General features: G+C 35.9%; 1 protein-coding gene across 7 annotated transcripts in view; it reads left to right on the top strand.

Annotated features, from left to right (window-relative positions):
- VPS8 (VPS8 subunit of CORVET complex) overlaps positions 1–22,651 on the top strand; it is a 299,574-nt gene that overhangs the window by 200,559 nt on the left and 76,364 nt on the right. For all 7 annotated transcript variants that reach the window (XM_029215384.1, XM_029215383.1, XM_029215387.1 and 4 more), the window contains 3 exons: positions 12,035–12,115; positions 13,702–13,871; positions 16,797–16,962. In XM_029215384.1, the coding sequence (XP_029071217.1) occupies positions 12,035–12,115; positions 13,702–13,871; positions 16,797–16,962 (417 nt within the window). The remainder of the gene's footprint in view (positions 1–12,034; positions 12,116–13,701; positions 13,872–16,796; positions 16,963–22,651) is intronic.

Raw genomic sequence — 22,651 nt, 5'->3', positions numbered from 1 at the left:
GGCACCTGGCATATAATAGGTACTCAGACTTTGTTATAAAGCAGAAACTAACACACCGTTGTAAAGGAATTATACTCCAATAAAGATGTTTAAAAAAAAAAAAAAGTTAAACACAGAGTTAAAAAAAAATTGTTTTGGCTCTTCTGGGCCTTTTGCATTTCCATATAAATATTAAAATTGTCTTTCAATCTCTACAAAACAACCTGGTGCTATTTTGATGGTTATCTATTGAATTTAGGGAGAACTAAAGGTTTAAAAATCTTGAGTCGTCTGATGCATGACTATGGTATTCCATTTATTTCTTAATTTAAGATATCAGTTGTAATAGGGTATTTATACATAAGATGTTCTACATTTATAATTATAATGTCTATGAATAAAGGCCATTTTTATTTAATTCCAATCTATTTCTTTATTTTCTATCTATATCTGTCTATCAATCTATATATTATCCTTCCATCTATATTTTAATATCTTTTTCTCACCTTATTGTGCTGGTCAGGACCTCTACTATAGTGTTGAATAGTGATGGTGAAGATGGACAAGCCTTGCCTTGTTCCTAATCTTGAGAGAATTGTTAATTCTTTCATCAGTTGCATATCAGATGCATGTTGAGAAAATTTGCTGTTCTTCGTAGTTTGCTGAGAGTTTTTGTTACGAATGGATGTTGAATTTTGTTGAATGATTTTTCTGCATATATTAAAATGCTCACATTCTCTTTGGTTATTTTGCTAATATAGTACATTATTTTGATTGATTCTTGGTAACAAACCATCCTTGCATTTCTGGGATAAACTCCATTTTGCTCTTTTTATATAATGTTGAAGTCAGTTTGCTAATATTTTGTTAGAAACTTTCATGATTATGTTCATAAGGGATCTTTGTGGTTTTCTTTCTTTGTTATGTCTCTGCTGGATTTGATTTTAGGACAATGCTGGCTTCATAAAATGAATATGGAAACATTTCAGCTTCCTTTATATTCTCAAAGGATTTGTGTAAAATTGGTATTTTTTATATTAAATTTTTGGTAGAATTGTCAAAAAATATAATAGGTACTCAGTAAATATTTCTAGAGTGAATATAAGTCAAGGATGGAGGAATTCCATTTCTGGCTAAGAGGAGTATCAGAGACTGCATTTATCCTCTTGCTTACAACAACTAAAAAGTGGACAAAGTATATGAAATAGTGGTTTTCAAAGAAATGGATATCAGGCAGTACAGGACAGTAATTCCTTAGAGACAGGAAATAAACAACGTAAGCCCTATGTTTGCCCCAGCTTAATGTCCTGAGAGAGTTTCCAGGCAATAGCAGGAAGGGGGATCCTAAGAAGTTTCCAGCATACTCATTGATTTGAGGAGATGGAGTTGAGAGTCAAGAGACAGCAAGGTGGCCAGAGTTTTTAGGGCAAGTATGAAGAGAGAGAACTCTGGAGCAATCAGAAGGCCTCCCTCAAGTATAAGTACATGATCTGAGGAAACTACCTAGGCCAGGGAAAGAATCACCTGAAAGGATTAGAGGGAATAATACCCATATTCACACAGGGCCAACAATAGAGTCTTATTCACCAGTAAGATCAGAAGAACTCATAATTCACAGAACATTGGGTAGAGTACTCAGAAGTACTCAACAGTGGGAAACAGTTAGCCCTAGACTAAACATAGCTCCTGTCATGCCTTTCAAATCTTAAAAGCAAGACCTAAAGGATCAGACCGTTTCCATGTAATTTAACTACATCCTAGAACAAAGCTTAAAAATATTTTGAGGAATACAAAAATGTCTAGGTTCCAACAGTGTAAAACTTTACAGTATATGTATGACATTGAATTAAAACTTAAAAGGTATGCAAAGAAATTGGAAAATAAAACCCAGATATGACATTGGATATTGGAATTAGCAGGCAGGGACACCAAAACAAAAGATTAGTGAATTTGAAGACATAGCAATACAGACTATCCAAAATGAAACACTTAGAGAAAAATGAAGCAGGAAAAAAAACCAACAGAGTATCAGTGAGCTGTGGGACAACTTCAAGTGACCCAAAATACATGTACTTGGAGTCCTGAAAATAGAGAGTTGGAACAGAAAAAAATATTTGAAGAAATATTAGGTGAAATTTTCCAAATTTATTAACAACTGTTAGCACAGATCAATAACCCCAAACTCAAAAACATGAAGAAAACTACAAGACACATTATAATTGCTCAAAATAAAAAATTAACAGAAATCAAAGAGGAAATCAGAAGACACCTCAAGACAAATGCAAATGGAACACAACTTTCCAAAATCTGTGGGATGCAGGAAAAGTAATCCTAAGAGGGAAATTTATAGCAATACAGGCCTTCCTCAAGAAACAAGAAAAATTCCAAATAAACCTAACCTGCCACCTAAAGGAATTAAATAAAGAAGAACAAACAAAGCCCAGAGTCAGCAGGAAGAAAGAAATAATAAAGATCGGAGAGGAAATAAAATTGAGATCAAAAAAATAATAAAAAAGATCAGTGAAACCAAGAGCTGGTTTTTGAAAAGATAAATGAAATTGATAAACCATTAGCCAGTCTTAAAGAAGAGAGAGAAAATAAAATCGAGATAAAAAAATAATAGAAAAGATCAGTAAAACCAAGAGCTGGTTTTTGAAAAGATAAACGAAATTGATAAACCATTAGCCAGTCTTACAAGAAGAGAGAGGATCCAAATAAAATAAGAAATGAAAAAGAAGAAATAACAACTGATACCACAGAGATACACAAACTCATAATACTACAAAGAGTTGTATGCCAACAAATTGGACAACCTAGAAGAAATGGGCAGATTTCTAGAAACATGCAACCTGCTGAGACTCAATCAGGAAGAAACAATCTGAACAGACTGATCACAAGTAGTGAAATTGAATTTGTAGTAAAAAAAAAATTACTCCCAACAAACAAAAGTCCAGCACAGGACAGCATCACAGGGGAATTCTACCAAACACATAAAGAAGAGCTAATACCTATCCTTCTCAAACTATTCCAAAAAATTGAAGAGGAGGGAACACTCTCAAATCCCTTCTATGAGGATACCATTACCCTCATACCAAAACCAGACAAAGACACTACCAAAAAAGAAAGTTACAGGCCAATATCTTTGATGAATATAGACATAAAAATCCTCAACAAAATATTAGCAAACCAACAATGTATAAAAAGGGTCATACACCATGATCAAGTGGGATTTATTCTAGAGATGCAAGGATGGTTCAGTATTTGCGGATCAATCAGTGTTATATACCACATTAACAAAAGGAAGTATAAACATCACATGATCATCTCAACAGATGAAAAAAAGCATTTGACAACATTGAACATCCATTCATGATAAAAATGCTCATCAGAATTGGTGTAGAGAGACTTTCCTGGTGACGCAGTGGTTAAGAATCCACCTGCCAATGCAGGGGATGTGGGTTCGATCCCTGGTCTGGGAAAACCCCACATGCTGCGGAGCATCTAAGCTCATGTGCCATAACTACTGATCCTGTGCTCTAGAGCCCATGAGCCACAACTACTGAGCCCATGAGCCATAACTACTGCGCCCACATGCCACAACTACTGAAGCCCGCATGCTCTAGGGCCCACGTGCCACAACTACTGAGCCCACATGCTGCAAGTACTGAAGCCCATACATCTAGAGCCCGTCCTCCACAACAAGAGAAGCCACTGCAATGAGAAGCTAGCGCACCAAAACAAAGATTAGCCCCCGCTCACCACAACTAGAGAAAGCCCGCGCACAGCAACGAAGACCCAATGCAGCCAAAAAAAAAAAGAAAAGGTGTAGAGGGAACATATCTCAACATAATAAAAGCCATTTATGACAAACTAACAGCTAACATCATACTCACTGGTGAAAAGCTGAAAGCCTTTCCTCTAAAACTGGGGACAAGACAAGGATGCCCACTCTTGCCACTTGTATTTAATATAGTATTGGAAGTCCTAGCCACAGCAGTCAGACAAGAAAAAGAAATGTCTTTTTAGGTATCCAAATTGGAAGGAAAGAAGTAAAACTGTCACAATTTGCAGATAACGTGGTAATATATATATATAAAGCCCTAAATTCTCTACCCAAAAAACATTAGAACTAGTAATGAATTCAGTAGTTTCAGGATACAAGAGTAATATACAGAAATCTTTCACTTTTCTATACACTAATAGTGACCTATCAGAAAAAGAAAGCCAAAAAATAAATCCCATTTAAAATTGCATCCTTAATTTCTCTTTCTGATCTTTCATTGTTAGTGTATAGAAATACAAGAGATTTCTGTGTGTTAATTTTGTATCCTGTGACTGAGCTAAATTCATTGATTAGCTCTAGTAGTGTTCTGGTGGCATCTTTAGGATTTTCTATATACAGTATCATGTCATCTGCAAACAGTGACAGTTTTATTTATTCTTTGCCATTTTGGATTCCTTTTATTTCTTTTTCTTCTCTGATTGCCGTGGCTAGGACTTCCAAAATTATATTGAATAACAGTGACAAGAGTGAGCACCCTTGTCTTGTCTTGTTCCTGATTTCAGAGGAAATGCTTTCAGTTTTTCACCATTGAGAATAATGTTTGCTGTGCGTTTGTCATATATGGCCTTTATTATGTTGAGGTAAGTTCCCTCTGTGCCCACTTTCTGGAGAGTTTTTGTCATAAATGGGTGTTGAACTTTATTGAAAGCTTTCTCTGTATCTCTTGAGATGATCATATGGTTTTTATTCTTCAATTTGTTAATATGGTATATCACATTGATTGATTTGTGTACATTGAAGAATCCTTGCGTCCCTGGGACAAATCCCACTTGATCATGGTGTATGATCCTTTTAATGTGTTGTTGGATTTGGTTTGCTAGTATTATGTTGAGGATTTTTGCATCTGTGTTCATCAGTGATATTGGCCTATAATTTTCTATTTTTGTGATTTCTTTGTCTGGTTTTGGTATCAGGGTGATGGTGGCCTCGTAAAATGAGTTTGGGAGTGTTCCTCCCTCTGCAATTTTTTGGAAAAGTATGAGAAGGATAGGTGTTAGTTCTTCTCTAAATATAGAGAAGAATTCTGGTAGAATTCTGCTGTGAAGCCATCTGGTCCTGGACTTTTGTTTGTTGAAAGATTTTTAATCACAGTTTCAATTTCATTACTTATGAGTTTTCTGTGCATAATTCAAAAAGGCACATGCACACCAATGTTCATTGCAGCACTACTTACAGTAGTCAGGACATGGAAACAACCTAAATGTCCAACAACAGATGAATGGATAAAGAAGATGTGACTCATATATACAGTGGAATATTACTCAGCCATAAAAAGGAACGAAATTGGGTCATTTGTAGAGACGTGGATGGACCTAGAGACTGTCATACAGAGTGAAGGAAGTCAGAAAGAGAAAAACAGATATCGTATATTAATGCATATATGTGGAATCTGAAAAAATTGGTATAGTCGCTCTTATTCACAAAGCAGAAATAGAGACACAGATGTAGAGAACAAACGTATGGATACCAAGGGGGAAAGGAGGAGGTGGGATGAATTGGGAGATTGGATTGACATATATACACTATTGATACTATGTATAAAATAGATAACTAACGAGAACCTACCGTATAGCACAGGGAATTTCACTCAGTGCTCTGTGGTGACCTAACTGGGAAGGAAATCCAAAAAAGAAGGGATATATGTATATGCATAGCTGATTCACTTTGCTGTACAGTAGAAACTAACAACATTGTAAAGCAACTATACTCCAATAAAAACTTAAAAATAAATAAATAAAATTGCATCAAAAAGAATAAAATATCTAAGAATAAACTTAACCAAGGTGAAAGACCTGTACTCTGAAAAATATAAAGCATTGATGAAGGAAATTGAAGAGGATACAAAGAATTGCAAGGATATCCTGTGTTCTTGGATTATAAGAATTAATATTGTTTAAATGTCCACACTACCCAAAGCAACCTACAGATTTAATGCAGTCCCTGGCAAAATACCTACAACATTTCTAAAAAAATTTAATTTATTTATTGGCTGTGCTGGGTCTTCATTGCCACGCCCGGGCTTTCTCTAGTTGCAGCGAGTGGGGGCTACTCTTCGTTGTGTGCAGGCTTCTCATTGTGGTGGCTTCTCTTGTTGCAGAGCACAGGCTCTAGGCACGTGGGCTTCAGTAGTTGTGACGCACGGGCTCAGTAGTTGTGGCTCGCAGGCTCTAGAGCGCAGGCTCAGTGGTTGTGGCACATGGGCTTAGTTGCTTCACGGCATGTGGGATCTTCCTGGACCAGGGGTTGAACCCGTGTCCCCTGCGTTGGTAGGCGGATTCTTAACCACTGCATGAAGTCCCACCCACAACGTTTTTCACAGAACTAGAACAAATAATTCTAAAATTTATTTGGAACCACAAAAGACCCCAAATTGCCAAAGCAATCTGAGAAAAAAGAGCAAAGCTGGAGGTGTCGCACTCCCAGACTTCAGACTATACTGCAAAGCTGCAGTAATCAAAACAGTGTGATACTGGCACAAAAACAGATGTATGGATAAGTGGAACAGAATAGAGAATCCAGAAATAAACCCACGCAACTACAGTCAATTAATCCACGACAAAGGAGACAAGAATATACACTGGAGGAAAGACAGTCTACTCAGTAAGTGGTGCTATGAAAAATGGCCAGCTACATGTAAAAGAATGAGATTAAAACATTTCCTCATACCATATACAAAAATAAACTCAAAATGGATTAAAGACATAAATGTAAGACCTGAAACCATAAAACTTTATAGCAGAGAACATAGGTAGAACAAAACACTTTTTGACATAAATCTGAACAATGTTATTTCGGATCTGTCTCCTAAGGCAAAGAAATAAAAGCAAAAATTAAAAAACGGGACCTAATTAAACTTAAAAGCTTTTCCACAGCAAAAGAAACCATCAACAAGAATAAGTACAGACTTTCTTTTTTTTGACTCTCACCTTCACATAGGCTTGCCCCTCTAGACGTGAGTTCCGTCTTGTTTGCTGCTTTATCTCCACCACCTAGCACGGTGCTTGGAACATAGTATATACTCAGTAAATATTTGTTGGCTCAACCATCTAACGTCTCTGAGTAGGCCTCTGCAGTTTATAAAGCACTTTTGTGTTCTTTATCTCCTTTATCTCTGTGTACATTATGCTGGGGAAGTAGTGGTATCCTTGTGGTTCTCAAGAGGAAAGTGGCATTCAAAAAATTAAATAATTTGCCCAGTTATTAAGTGGGAACATTAACCTGGGTCTTCTAACTCCAAACTTTCGGCCTTCTGTACCTAACACCAATCATAGTGTTTTTCATATCTACCTCACTTTATCAGGTCCCTTGGGGAGAAGATATTTAGATGCACATTTATTTAGATGCATAATTGCTCAGATATTTACGGTTTTTCCAGAAGAGATATTCACCTGATAAGAGGTTCTCAAAGATCTTCCTGACCTCTAAATATTTATTCAAACTGATACTTGGGACCTGAATTATACATGTTTCTTTCAGGAACATTAGGTGATAAGTTAATATTTTTAAGGGACCATATTTATGTTATATACATTCTGCACTGCTGGCTCTTATGGATCTTCGCTCTATGGGGAAAGTAACGTTTGGCTTCTGAGAAGCTGCTCATGACTGTTATATGGAAGGAATTAATACACACAAATGATTTATATGCTAACCTGCTGTGGGCATTATTCATATTTTAAAGTAATGCTTGATTAGTAAAAATTTTAATTTTATAGCAAACCACATACATGATACAATAAGTATCAGAAAGCAATAGGGATATTGCCATTTGCAACAACATGGATGGACCTAGAGAATATTACACTTAGTGAAGTGAGTCAGACAGAGAAAGACAAATACTGTATGATATCACTCATATGTGAGATTCTAAAAAAATAATACAAATGAATCTACATACAAATCAGAAACAGACTCACAGACATAGAAAACAATCTTATGGTTACCAAAGGGGCGAGAGGAGGGGAGAGGGACAAATTAGGAGTATGGGATTAACAGATATAAACTACTATATATAAAATGAATAAACAACATGGATTTACTGTATAGCATGGGAAATTATATTCAATATCTTGTAATAACCTATAATGGAATATAATCAGAAAAAAAATAACTGAATCACTACGCTATGCACCTGAAACTAACACAGTATTTTAAATCAACTATACTTCAATTTAAAAGAAAGAAAACAATAGGGAAAAAAGTGCTCATCACATGTTTTTTAGTGTGCTTTTTAAAAAGCAAGTTTATTTGAAGTACCTAAATGTGCTCTTCTTTTGTAGTTTACGAACAAGTTAAAGAGAAACCTCAGCAGTTATTTATTGCTGAAGGATCCAGCTGACATATTTGGAAAATAATTTGAAAAGCTAGTGTATTGTGTACATGCTGTGCCAGAAGCCTTGAGCTCCCTTTTGCGTTGTATAATTTATATGTTGTCCCAGCATGAGGTTATTTTCATGATTTTGCTTTTAAAGTATGCATATTACAGTGAAATGTACTGATATAAATATAGACATGACCTATAAAGATTTCTTCCTTTTCCCAGAATTTAACATTTTCAAGACCTCTTTATTCCCCAAACCACCCTGTTATAAACAAGGGACAGAAGTTTTCTGTGCTAGAGCTATGTTCATGTGTATTGTGTATGTGTGGACGTGTTAGAATAGCTATTACAACGTGTTTATAATAAAGTATTACACTCTCCATTGATACTTTGAGAAGTAAATGTATTTACTAAGAGCTTGACCAAAAACATAATTGAGTGTAAGTTCAGAAGCATTAACATGGTTCTGTTTTTATGCAAAGAAAATTAAAAGATTATCTTGTGAGTATATGGCTTGAGTTGTTCTGGTAAAGAGTTAGTCTGAGATATCTGTAGTCTTGTCTTTTGCAAATGTTCTGCGCATGTTTCACAGGTATCTTTAGCTTAGTGAAACAGATTTCCCCAGTAAATTTAAGTGATCTGTTCAAGCCCAAAGTAAACTTGTTAATTAGTAAACAAATGTGTAGTTATTCTCTACCTTTGGTTTCTTCAGCATAACCTCAGCATCAGGGACCAGGAACCTATGGCAGATAATCTGGTGCTGCTCTTGACCAGCTAAAAGTACTGAAAACTGATCTTATTTAGAAACCACATCTATCCAGTCTTTAAGAAACAACATCAGAGCATAGAAGAGAGAAAAACAGCAAGTCCTAAGACTATGTTGTAACAAGTGCAGGAACGCAAATTTCTTCTCACATTTCTGAACCTGTCTCCTAAGTTTTTCTTGCTCCACAGTCTTTTTTTTTCTTAACATCTGAACTCACAGTTACTGTATCAAGATTTTAATAATCCCTACTCCCTAATAAGTAACCAGAAATGTTACCTATATTTTCCAGCATACATTAGTTTATCATTTAGTTATTCATATTTGTTACTCCTCTAGTAAACATTAATGTATTATTTAGTTTATTAGTTTATGTGTCCATCTTTGGGAGACCAGTGTAGTGTTATTTAAAAACATAGTTTCTGAAGTGCCTAGATTGAAATCCCAGCTTATCTGCTTAATAGTGTTGCGTTCTTAGAGAATTTTACCTAACCTTTCTGAGCCTGAATTTCTTCATTTATAAATGTTCTGGAAGGACTTCAGTGATGTGGTATATATAAAATGCTTAGCATTGTACTTGGCGTGTGCTATGCAGTTAATAAATAGCAGCTACTTTTATCATTACTGTATAGTTGGATTCCCCTATTTAGCATGGAAGAGACATTTATGTCATATATAACCTCATGTTACAGTAAAGTAATAGACTTGACATACACATTTATTAGCAAATTTTTATAATTCCCAGCCTAGCCAAAGGTGCAGTAAAATGGGCACACAAATGTGCTGATGGAGATAGAAATTGCATAATACAACTTTTTGGTAGAGCAATTACGCACTACAGTTGACCTTGAACAACGTGGGAGTTAGGGACGCTGACCCCCCCTGCTCAGTCGAAAATCCATGTATAACTTTTGACTCCCCCAGAGCTTAACTACTAATAGCCTACTGTTGACTGGAAGCTTTTCTAGTAACATAAACAGTCGATTAACACATATTTTGTACGTTATATGTATTGTTACTGTATTCTTATAATAAAGTAAGCTAGAGAAAAGAAAAAGTTATTTAAAAAATCATAAAGAAGAGAAAATACATTTACAGTACTGTACTGTATTTATCAATAGCCTAAGTTTACATCATCTGTTTACAAGATGAATTGTCTGTCAGTACCTACATCAATATTATCTCATATGATACAAAACTCAGTTGATACTATATGTATTACTAACACTAGACATTAAAAATGAAAAGATAATGTGAAAAAAATTCATATTTACAGGTATGACAATTCATGCATTAAAACAAAGAAGCAGCAATATTATTGTCTTATGGTAGCCTAGTGTAATCAATACGGTTACTTCACGGTAGCCTAGCCAATACAGTAATGAATGAATTGTTATAAAATTTTTATGGCATTAAAAATTTTTATGATATTATAGTCATATTCATAATACAGTATTGGAACATTGTTAATTTTTTTAAAAAAACATCCTACCTGTGATGATAGGCTGATATACAGTTTCTCCAATTACAGGAGAGACAGAGAGGGAGAGGGAGAGGGGCATACTATACAGTAATGTAATTCTTTAAAAGCAAAGTTATAAAACAGTAAGAAAACTAACAGATTATTAATTTTATATTAAATATCACTCACCTTATGCCTATGTAAGAATAGATTAGTGTCTACATATATTTTATGCATTCATGACAACCCTAATTTTTTCGATATTTCTTGGCTACATGGTTCATCTGTGAGTTTTTTCATATTGCAAATCTGAAAAAGCTTTTCCTATATATTTATTGGAAAAAATCTGCATATAAGTGGACCTGCTCACTTATAACCCATGTTATTCAAGGGTGAAGTATATTTATCAATACCCATAAAAATACTTTGAGTCTGTAATTCATCCCCTTTCTTGAAATCTCCTCTTAAGAAAGACTTAGAGATTCAGACCAAAATATACAGCCACTAGCATAATAGTGAGTGGGACTTAAATGTGGGTTATGGGGAGGGAAACTTAAATCCCCGACAACAGAGAATGGTTGAATAACACATGGCATTTTCACATGATTCATACTCTTACTATTACAAAGTATTTGATAATATGGGAAACTGCTCACAACATACTCTTTAAGAAAAAAAAAGTTACGAAAGTATTATGTGAAATACTCAAATTTTGTACACTAAGAAATAACATCCCTCTCTCTACTTCCCCAGAAATAAGACTGGAAGAATATATCTCAAAAAATCAAAAGTGTTTATCTCCAGGTGGTTGGATTTCAGTTCGGTTTTATTTTTGTACACATCAGTGTTTTTCAAATTGTGTACAATAAACAAGCTGGCATATGAAAAGCAATGGAGGGAAGATTGGGTGTCTAGGTATCTGTTGTTTATCAGTAGCGACTTTATTGAGAAAAGCTTTGGAAAACTGAAAGTTGCTTAGATTCAGAAACTCATCTCCTAAACTGATGTAACTTAGTTGGCTTGGACCAGGAGGTGGCCAAATGTGGGTCACAGGAGGAGTTGGACAGATTCTGAGTATTCATGAGTACTTTGGTTTTAATGGAGCAGATAAATAAGAGCTCAAAAGGGGATAAGTGATGTTTAGTAAGAAGGAAAGGAAGCTTGCTGCAGAAACAAAACCAGAGTGAAATTTAATTAGACTTGCAAAGACAGTTGTTAAGCAAGGGGCTTGGATCATTTAAATTTTATTTATTTTTCCAAAATATTTTTGATGGCCTGAGGAGACCAATGTGCATTTCCAGCAGAAGGTTCATGGAAGAATAAATATTTTGTGACTGTAGACAAAATACTTAAGAGTATTTGGCTTTTTCAGATAACTTATATTTTAAAGTAATTTTAAAATAGCAAGAATAGAATTGTAATTTTTTGCAACTTTTTTCTAATTAGGACCCAGTTTATGGAAAAGGAAAACTTGGAGAAATCCAGGGACTTATTCTGGGAATGTTGGATACCTTTAGCTATGAACAGGTAAGCTACTTTCTATTTCTAAGCCCATTCTAAGGTAGAAAGAAGCTATTCTTTTTTCTTTGCACCTATACTTTTTCTTTAAAAATTACCATCTGTTTAGTGGAAGTTTGATAGATTGAAGTGTATGGCTTTTTAATTTTTAAATTTCTCTTGACCTTAATTAATATATATTTTATATACACATACACATATATTCTGGAATGTGGAAATGCATCGAGTTTGGATTCATTTTATTCTTTTGATTCATTGGCAGTGGGACATATAGTTTTTTTTCCAAATGAAAAATGTAAGATACTTTCTTGGAAAGTAATGGAATGCAAAGATATAACTCATTGAAAAGGAAGCATGAGTATAGAAAAATTGCAAAATAAACTAGTGTTCTTTTAAACATTCTGAAACAGATAATTGCTACTAACCAAAAATGGTCATTAGTCTTCCCTTAACCCAAAACTGCCTATAGCTTTAATTCTCAGTAAGAGCCAGCTTGGTATACAGATTTTTTTCTTCATGTGCTTCAAAGTGACTCATGAAGCCACCTAGGAAAAGTGCCACTTAGGCATGTTAGATACACTGTCTGCTTTTTTAGTAGAAGAAAAAGAAAAATTTGGGTGATAGAGCTTTTCTTAGGATGTTATAAGAACTGCAGTTTTGCTAAATAAGCATAGCCCAAGGAAGCTGATCCCCCTTCAGGCACAGACTCCATGGCGGCAGAAGGAAAGCTGAGTGCAAGACAGAAATTTTTTGTGAACTTTGGAAGAGGAGGAAAAGATGGGGTTGATTGGAAAGAATTAAAACAGACCATTAGAACTGAAAGTTCTGCGTTATAGATAAAGTTAAAGGACCAGGCTGTGTAGCAAGGAGGATGGGCAGTATATCTTCCCCTTTGGGACTGACAGAAAAGAACCCAGCTGCACACTGAAGTAAGTAAACAATAGTTTATAAACACAGAGAGCCTTAAAATGACTTGATGTGATAGCTGTGAAATAACTTTATGTGACTTAATGACAGATATCACAGTCTTGAGTAGATTCAAATGGCTTGTAAGTACTGATCAGGAAACAGCGATCTCTCTGCCCAAGGGAGATGAAAACCGAGTAATGGCCATTAGCTTTTCCAGTGAGAGGTTACTGTGAAATATCGCCATGGAGGCAGTTTCTATTTAAAAATCAGGGATTTCTTTTTTATTATTTGTTACAACACAACTTTGAGCCATTCAGAGAGAACTCATTATATAAATGTAATAAATAAGTAGATTTGGGTTTATCTAGTCATCTGAAAGCCATCAGTACTGAATTAATCCACAGAATGGCAGAGCACACATTTCTCAGTAGTAACTGGTGAGAGCCTTTTAATAATTATTTTGAGAATCTTGATGTATGGACTTATCAATACCCTGCACATTAAAGTTAACCACTTAAGTTTGGGGTGTTTTGATGTTTATTTGATCAGTTTTATGCATTTGTAGTATATTCCAATTCAATTGTGGTTGAAAATGAAACAAGTGCTATTTTCCACTCATCTCCTCTGTCTCTTTCACTTTATGAACAATTTTTTGTTGGCTTATTTTTTATTTTGGTCTTTCATAGACCCTGCTGGAAACAACAACTAGCCTTCTAAACCAAGATCTCCATTGGTCATTGTGTAACCTGAGAGCTTCAGTCACCAGAGGACTGAATCCCAAGCAGGATTACTGCTCTATTTGTTTGCAGCAGTACAAGAGACGCCAAGAAATGGCTGATGAAATTATTGTCTTTAGGTAAGAAAGGGAAGGAAATGTGACACATATGGTGTATGTGCGTGTATGGTATTGCCAGGCAGAAATACACGTGGACACACAGCCCCAGTCAATCGTTCTGCCAGTGAACAAAACAAGGCAAAGTTCCTGCCCTTATAGACCTTACATTCTGCATGGGAGTCAGGAGGAAAGGGTGTTAGGGTGGTCAGGCAGTAAATAAATACAGAGTAATAAGAGCTATGGAGAGAAATAAAACACAGGTAAGGGGATGGAAAGAAGAAGCATTCAGGGTGAGAGTACTATTTTAAGACACTATAATGAGGAAAAACATGTCTAAGGAAGTGACATTTGAGCAGAATGAGAGAGGTAGGAGTGAAGGTTCAGAATATATTTTAAGGGAAGTGTTAACTTGGTGATGTATTAGATGTGAAGTGAGAGGGAAAAACATCTTCGGCCTGAGCTACTGGATGAATGTGGTACCATCCTCCAAGATGAGAAGGAACAGGCGTGAGGAGCTGGGGAAATCAAGAGTCTTGTCTTGGAGATGTTAGGTTTGAGATGCCCTTTAAACATTCAAGTAGGAATGTCAGGTAGACAGTTATTCTAGTCAGAGACATGTCCTGGAAATATAAATTTAGAAATCATCAGCATGTAAATGATATTTAAAGCCACAGTACAAAGAGAAAGGAAGTTTAGTGCAAAAATGGAAAGTTTGATCTCAGGAGGAGACAGCTCATCCAGAATATATGGATAGAGGCAATATAAGATGGACTCTGGAGCCAGACTTTAAATCTTGAGTTCAAATCCTGACTCTGCCACTACTAGCTATGAGACTTTGACAAGTTATTTCATCTCTTTACATCTTAGTTTCTTCATCTGTAAATTGGGATACCTACTTGATAGGGTTTCGTGAAGATTAAGTGAGATAATTTACATAAGATACTTGTAACCATACTGACATATAGTAAGCACTATATAAGTGTTGGCTTCTGTTATTACAGATACAGGAAGATAGGTAGATTTGGTGGTTGGAAGAGGAAGTAGTTTTCATCACACAAACAGCCCATTCATTCAACAAGTATTTATTGAGCACCTACTATATGCCTGGTACTGTTCAAGGGGGTAGGCTACCACATGAACAAAACAAAGGTTCTGCTTTTACGGAGTTTACACTCTAGTGAAAGAGGCAAACAGACAAGTAAAATGACTAACACAGAAAAAAATAAAACATGTTAAGTGACATATATAGCCTTTGTGGGGGAAGATATTTTATGAAGAGTGGTCAGAGAAAGCAACACTGTTAAGGTAATTATGGACAGACAATTTAAAAATTAATTAATAAAAAGGTAATAATTACCATGAATAAAATAAAACATGGTATAGAGGAGAGAGAACGTTGGGAGCTACTAATTTATAAAGAGTTATTAAGGAAGTTTAAGTAACATTTGAGTAGAGACCTAAAGGAAGTGACCATGCAATATCAGGGGGAGAGTGCCCCAGACAGAGGATCATCAAGTGCAGAAACCACGATGCAGATGCTAGGCATACTTGATGGGTAGTGAAGGGAGCAGGCTAGTGTTGCCTGAGCAGAGTGAAGGAAAAATATAAGAGATGACTTCAGCGGCTAAATCATGTAGGAACTGGGTCATTATAAAGAGTTAAACTTTTGCTCTGAGATGAAAAGCCATTGGATGTTTTTGAGGATAGCGTTGACATGATCTGACCTCTGTCCTAAGGATCACTTTGACTGCCGTGGTGAGAATAGACTGTAGAAAGCCAAGGGTGAAAATAGAATGACCAGTTAAACTATTGCAGTAATCCAAGTGAGAGATGGCCCAAGATGATTGTAATGAAATAAGCAGTGGTGGGATTCTGGATATATTCTGAAGGTATAGCTGATAAGATCTGTTTATAGTTTGTATATGAGGTGTGAAAGAAAGAATAGTTTTTGGCTTGAGAAACTAGAAGAGTGTAGTTGCCATTATTTAGATGTGGAAGGTTGGATGAGAGTGTGCGGTGGGGGTGGAGTGGGGTGGAAATCAAAAGTTGGGGCATGTTAAATTTAAGATGCCTATTAAACATCCATAGTAGAGGTCTTGAGACAGGTAGATGAGGTTGAGGAGAGAAGTCTGGGCTGAAGGTATAAATGTGGCAGTCACCAACATGGAGGTGGTATTTTAAAGCTGTGGAACTGGAAGTAATCACTAAAGGAGCAAGGATGGCTATAGAAAGAAGAGTATAGAAGAGAAAGACTACAGAAGAGAAGGATGGATGGATGGATGGATATATATATATATATATGTGGGGGAAGATAGAGAAAAGGAAGATTATAAAGACTATCGAAGAGAAAAGGATTGATGTCTGAGGTGGTCCAAGATTTCAGGTTGGAGAAATGAGGAGGAATCAGTGAAGATGACTTAGAATTATACTCAACCCTCATTTCTGGAAGGCTTATTTGGTAATTTAGTGTATTCAGTAGGGAATTTCTTCATAGGAATAATGTTAGAATTTCCTGTAACACTGACATTTTTTAAATGCTTATTAATCAAATCATGACTCTTGAATTTGATGAGGCAGACCACTCATGTTATTATCAAATTACTTATATAATTATGATTTTCCCCAATTGACTTTTTTTCAAACTGTCTAAAAATGTTTCATAGTTTGAGAAATTAACGGAAGTTCAACTCATCCCCTGGTGGTTTGTAATCAGAGAACTGTGATGCTGTTCATGCTCATAACTTAAGTGCGCAAATACGTGAGTCTGGATTTTAAAAAAGAGAGGACAGCAACAAGTAAATCCCCTTCCTTGTTTCTTAACCTATACCCCATCAGTGCATTTCAGCTTACTGGAAATATTTATCACTTTTAAATACACTCTAACACAACTTAGATTTATGATTTTATGATAATGAAAAGTGTCAATTGGTTGCCTTCATTTTGCAGCTGTGGCCATTTGTATCACTCATTCTGTCTGCAAAGCAAGGAGTGCACCATAGAAATTGAGGGGCAAACAAGATGGACGTGCTACAAATGCAGCTCAATTAACAAAGTAGGAAAGTTGAGTGAAAATTCATCTGAAGTTAAAAAGGGAAGAATAACCCCATCACAGGTAAGACTTGTTTTCATGGCAAGATGCAGATGGTCTTTTCTTAACAATGTCTTTTAGGCCTGGCCTCATTTTTTTTCAGGTCCTATAGGCCTCAGCACATTTACTTAATTTGCTGTTTCCTGGCCCTTCCTCTATGCCACCCTATCCTGTAGTTGACCTTAACATCACATAGTGAAATTTGGACCTGTTGCTTTTTTCTCTTTGTTTTATCAGCTTTCAGTGTTAAGTCAAAATCAGACCCAGGGAAAAAAAACCCTGACCTTGCTTCTCCTAGGTAACAGTTGACAGAATTTCTACACTCCAGTGATAGGCATTAGTTTATATATTCATCCGATAGATAATGGAACTGTGTTCCAGGCACTGTGCTAAGTGCTGGGGATACAATTATAGACAGGACATTTGTCTTTTAGAGTTTATGACCAATGAAATTATAAACAGATTTTCAGAAAGTGTTCTTAAGTTCTTTCTGACTCTGAATAGTTGGTGTCTTTTCCATCATCAGTTCTGACACCAATTCTGTCAGTTCTTTGGATACCAACTGGATGTCCAATAATGCAATTAAACTCTGACACTAACCACCAGGAATTAGTGTCAGACTCCACAGGTTTAAAGGTTCATTCCCATAAGACTGTCCTCACTTCAGACACCAGTTACAAATGGGGTGCCCAGATTACATGCTCTTCTATCTGACTTACAAATTTAGGGGTCCCTATGACCCACTCCCCCAGGTTTGATAATTCACCAGAACAACTCATAGAACTTAGGAACATACTTTACGTTTACCCATTTATTATAAAGGATACAACTCAGGAATAGCCATATGAAGGAAGTGCATAGGGCAAGGCATGGAGGAAAGAGGGTGCCCGAAGCTTCAGTGCCCTCTCTTGGCATACCATCTTCCCAGTATATCAGTGTGCTCACCAATTCAGAAGTTCCTTGAACCTCAACATTTAGGGTTTTTTATTGGAAGTTCCATTACATAGCCATGATTGATTAAATCACTGGCTGTTAGTGATTAGACTCAATATCTAGCCCCTCTTTCCTCCCCATACATGGGATTGGGGGAAGGACAGGGAGGGGAGAACTGAAAGTTCTAACCCTCTAGTCATGGCTTGATCTTTCTGGTGACCAGCTGCCGTCCTGAAACTATCTAGGGGTCCCCAGGTACCAGTCATCTCATTAGCATTCAAAAGGCACTGTTTTCACTCAGGAGAGTCCAAGAGTTTTAGGAACTACAAGACAGGAACCAGGGACAAAGACCAAATAATATTTTTTATTATACCACAAGTACTTACAGATGAACTGTGCCATAAAAGCAGATAATGAATAGACCTAATCTAGACATGAGAGGTCATGGAAGACTTCCTCAAAATGCCATGTTAGCTGCCTCTGAAGGAAAAAAAGAAGATAAAGTTTAAGCACAGGGGTAGGCAGGAGGAGGAGTATTCCAGTCAGGGAACAATATATAGAACAAACAAAGCATCTCTGCTGGAACTAGGCATTGAGTATGATTGGATCTACAGGGTGAAAGGATGGTATTAAATGAAAGATTGGATCTACAGGGTGAAAGAATGGTATTAAATGAAATTAGTATGTAAACAGGGACCATATTAATTATTTTTATGTTTGTGGTAAAGAAACAGGAAGACATTGAAGGGCTTTAAAGAAGGAATGATATGATCAAATAGTATTTTTTTTTTCAGAATAGTACTTTTAAAAGAACTGCAGTGCAAAAAATGAATTGAAAGGGAAACAAGAATGGATGTAGGGAGACCAAGAATATTGAAATAATTTTGAGGAAAGGAATGGTAACTTGTACTAGGATGGTGGAAGTTGGGATGGAGAAAAGAGTACATATTTGAGATGTGTCTGAGATGAGTACAAAAATCAAAATAATTAATATGGTCCCTGCCTACCTCACTAACTTCATCTCATACCACTGTCTTTCACCTTCTAGATTCAATTATGCTCAAGTTCTAGTTCTGTACTCTTTTCTGCTTTACAGCAGAGATCCTGTATTTGAGACGTAGAATTATCAGGACTCGGTGATAAATAAATTGGTTGGTGGGGGAGACAAGACAGGGAGGAGTCAAAGATAACACCCAGATTTCTTGTTTAAACTCAAATGGATGGTGGTACCATTTACTGAGATGGAAAAAATGAACAAAGAACATATTTGGGAATAAGACAAAGAATTCATTGTTGGAGTTAGAGCTGTCTGCAGGACATACAGGTAAAGATGTTCAATATGTTTCTGGATTGAAAATTTTATTAGTCATCCAGAATGCTTCCTTGCTTGCCTTTAGGAAAGAAAAAACAGGTCCTGTGCTTTCTAGAATCTTTCCAAGCTGAATTCAAATGCAGATGGGGGAATCTTATTTATGCAGACACTTAAGGCTTTACATCTTGGGGCACTTAAGTGTTTTTTCTGTTTCAGTTACATCCTGTTGATAAATAACTTGTGATTACATGTGTATTATTGCCTGGATATTACCAACTAGATGTTTTTCTTTCTTCCTAGATAGTCCTCAGAGGCTAAAATAGACTTTTTTCCTTTTTTTAAAAAACACAATTTTATATGCAATTATGCATTTTAATACATAATTTATAAACAGTAAAATTCACTTTCTGCAAGTTTTGGCAACCACCTTTACAATCAAGACATAGAGCAGTATCATCACCTCCCTCTAAAGTCCCCCATAGCTCTTTGTAGTCAGCCTTTTCCTCCACCCTCCAATCCCTGGCAACCACTGATCCATTTGGAGTTAATTTTTAATAGCATGTGAGATAAGGATTGAGGTTCTTTCTTTTGCATATGGCTATCCATTGAATTGCCTTTGTACCTTAGTCAAAAATCAATTGAACATGTACATGCGGGTCTATTTCTAGACTTTCTATTCTGTTCCATTGATCTATGTATCTATCCTTGCTCCAATACTGTGTCTTTATAGTAAATCTGGATATCAGGTAGTGAGTCCTCAAAGTTTGTTCTTCTTTCTAACATTTGGCTATTCTACTTGCTTTTCCATATAAATTTAAAAATCAGCCTGTCAATTTCTACAAAAAAAAATCATTCTTGGATTTTATTGGGATTGTGTTGAATATCTAGATCAACTGGGGAGAGTTGACATCTTAGTGATATTGAGTCCAATCCATTAACATGGTATCGCTCCCACTTTATTTAAATCTTCTTTGATTCATTTCATCAGTGTTTTATAGTTTTTGGCATATAAATCTTGTGGTAGTTTTGTAAGATTCATTTCTAAGTATTTGATGACTTTTGATGCTATTATATATTTTACTGTTTTATATTTCTTTTTTTTTAAATTTGGCTGCGTCGTGTCTTAGTTGTGGCACATGGGATCACCATTGCAGCATGCGGGATCTTTTGTTGCGGCGTGTGAGCCCTTTGTTGTGGCACACGGGCTCCAGAGTGTGCAGGCTCAGTAGTTGCGGCGCTCAGACTCTCTAGTTGTGGTGCATGGGCTCTAGAGCACGTGGGCTCAGTAGTTGCGGTGCACGAGCTTAGTTGCCCCATGGCATGTGGAATCTTAGTTCCCTGACCAGGGATCGAACCCACGTCCCCTGTATTGGAAGGCAGATTCTTAACCATTGGACCATGAGGGAAGTCCCTGTTTTATATTTCAGTTTCTAATTGTTCATTCCTAGAATATAAAAATACAATTTATTTTTGCATGTTGATCTTTTATCTAGTGACCAGTGCACCTTACTAAGCTTACTTATTAGTACCAGTACTTTTTTGTAGATTCTTTGGTATTTTATACATAGACAATCTTATCAAATGCAAATAATGACTGTTTTATTTCTTCCTTTCCAATTTTATACCTTTTATTTCTTTTTCTCACCTTGTTGCATTGGCCTCCAATACAGCGTTGAATAGGAATGGTAAGAATAGACATCCTTGTCTTGTTACTGCTCGTAGGGAGAAAGTATTCAGTTTTTCATTATTAAGTATAATGTTAACTGTAGGCTTTTTGTGTGTAATCTTTATATCATGTTTAGGAAGTTTCCTTTTATTCCATATTTTGTTGAGGATTTTTTCCATGAAAGGGTGTTGAATTTTGAAGACATTTATACTACATTAGTTGCCGTGTTCCCACGTCCCCACACCTCACACAAGAAAGACAGTAATCTGTTTCATTGACTTCCTGCCTGCCTGCTCTCAGAGCATCGAGAAAAGGGAAATTATTTTGAAATTGGATCTATATGTCAAAGACAACTTTATTTCTGAAGCTATCCCATTCTGCAGGGCAGGAGAGGCGACTCAACCTTTTCATTCTTTAGGAAAACCCAAGTGAGATTACTGATCAGATCCTCTTGAAAATCTCTCTTTGATGCTTCCTAATTAATGAAGCAAAATAGAATGAGAACTATCTTGGATTCCTTAAATTTTCCTCTAGCTGTTTGTCTCCTTTGTTTTTCTAGCTAAGATATTGTAAAAAGATATAGTGGGTTGGTAATGCAAGGAAAGAGAAAATGAAATTTATCAACTACATGCTTTAGATGTGTTTATGCTAATCTTCACAACAAGTTTAGCTGAAGGAACTGTATGTAGCTAAGAGAGGGAGGGCCAGTATTTGAATTCAAGTTTTTAGAACCGTCATCACCCTCAGTTTTCCTGCCTCCAATCTGTTCTATTTTTAGCATTCTGGCTTTATTGAAACCTGACAAAGCTGATTTTTAAAATATATCTATACTATGTTGGCTGTGCTAACTTAAGATTTCTTACCATTGTATGAGCCATTCACATTTTTAATTGTAAGAGAATTTAAAATGAAAATACTAATTCTATATATGATGGTTTTTATCAAACTTAATTTCATGAAAGTTCTACTTTGCTCTTTTAATTTCCTTTGAAAATCTATCACCCTTGGTTATTAAGTTCCTAACCAGTGCATGGAGAGAAGCGGAGGTATGTGTCCCAGTGACTTCAAAATGAAGCTGAGGTTGCCGGTCAGCTTCCACCTGTTGCTTTCTACCCTCAGTAGATACTGAATACATTTGAAGCTTTTCACTGCCCTTGTAATGTGATCCTTCTGTCAAATAGCTTTTTATTTCATCCTTTTCCAGGACTTGAGATGATTGACTTTTACTTCTTCAATTACTGACTCTGACTCAACAGGATGCAACAGTTACCCTCAAAACTGTGGTTTGGTGGGTACAGTCTTGCTTCTTGCCTCTCTTAATCTCATTTCTGTTTTTCACAACTGGTGAAAAACAAAAATGTGACACATCAATTGCCTCCCAACAGGTCTGCACAGACATGATTGGAGTTATTCCCCCAGAAAGCCTGCTTTCCTTTGGAATAAGCATTTTATTCTTTGAAAGCAAATGAAAAGAAATAACTCAAATTTCTTTCTTTCTTTCCTTATCTCCATTCCCCCTCCACCTCAGGTTTACAGTAGCTCAATCTGAAATATAGGTCCGAAGAGTAGACCTTGAAAGTCTGATTTTCTGTTTTGCTTTTGGTATATATTACTCACAGATAAAATGCATTTGAGAAACTAATTTCAACTGAAGTTCTCATCATGCTATTATATTTTCTCAACAAATGTTATTCCAATAGAATAGAATAGAATAGGAGTAATTTTATCTTAGATTATTCTTTTATTAAATTTATAGTAGCAAATAACTATCTTAATTGGCACTGATTAGCATTAGAAAAAAT

This window comes from Monodon monoceros, unplaced genomic scaffold (genome assembly GCF_005190385.1).
Source record: "Monodon monoceros isolate NGI ecotype Baffin Bay Population unplaced genomic scaffold, NGI_Narwhal_1 Super_Scaffold_11, whole genome shotgun sequence".
In the NCBI taxonomy this organism is placed as follows: domain Eukaryota; kingdom Metazoa; phylum Chordata; class Mammalia; order Artiodactyla; family Monodontidae; genus Monodon; species Monodon monoceros.
The sequence above is the reverse complement of the archived record's forward strand: the minus strand, read 5'-3'. Positions and strand labels throughout refer to the sequence as shown.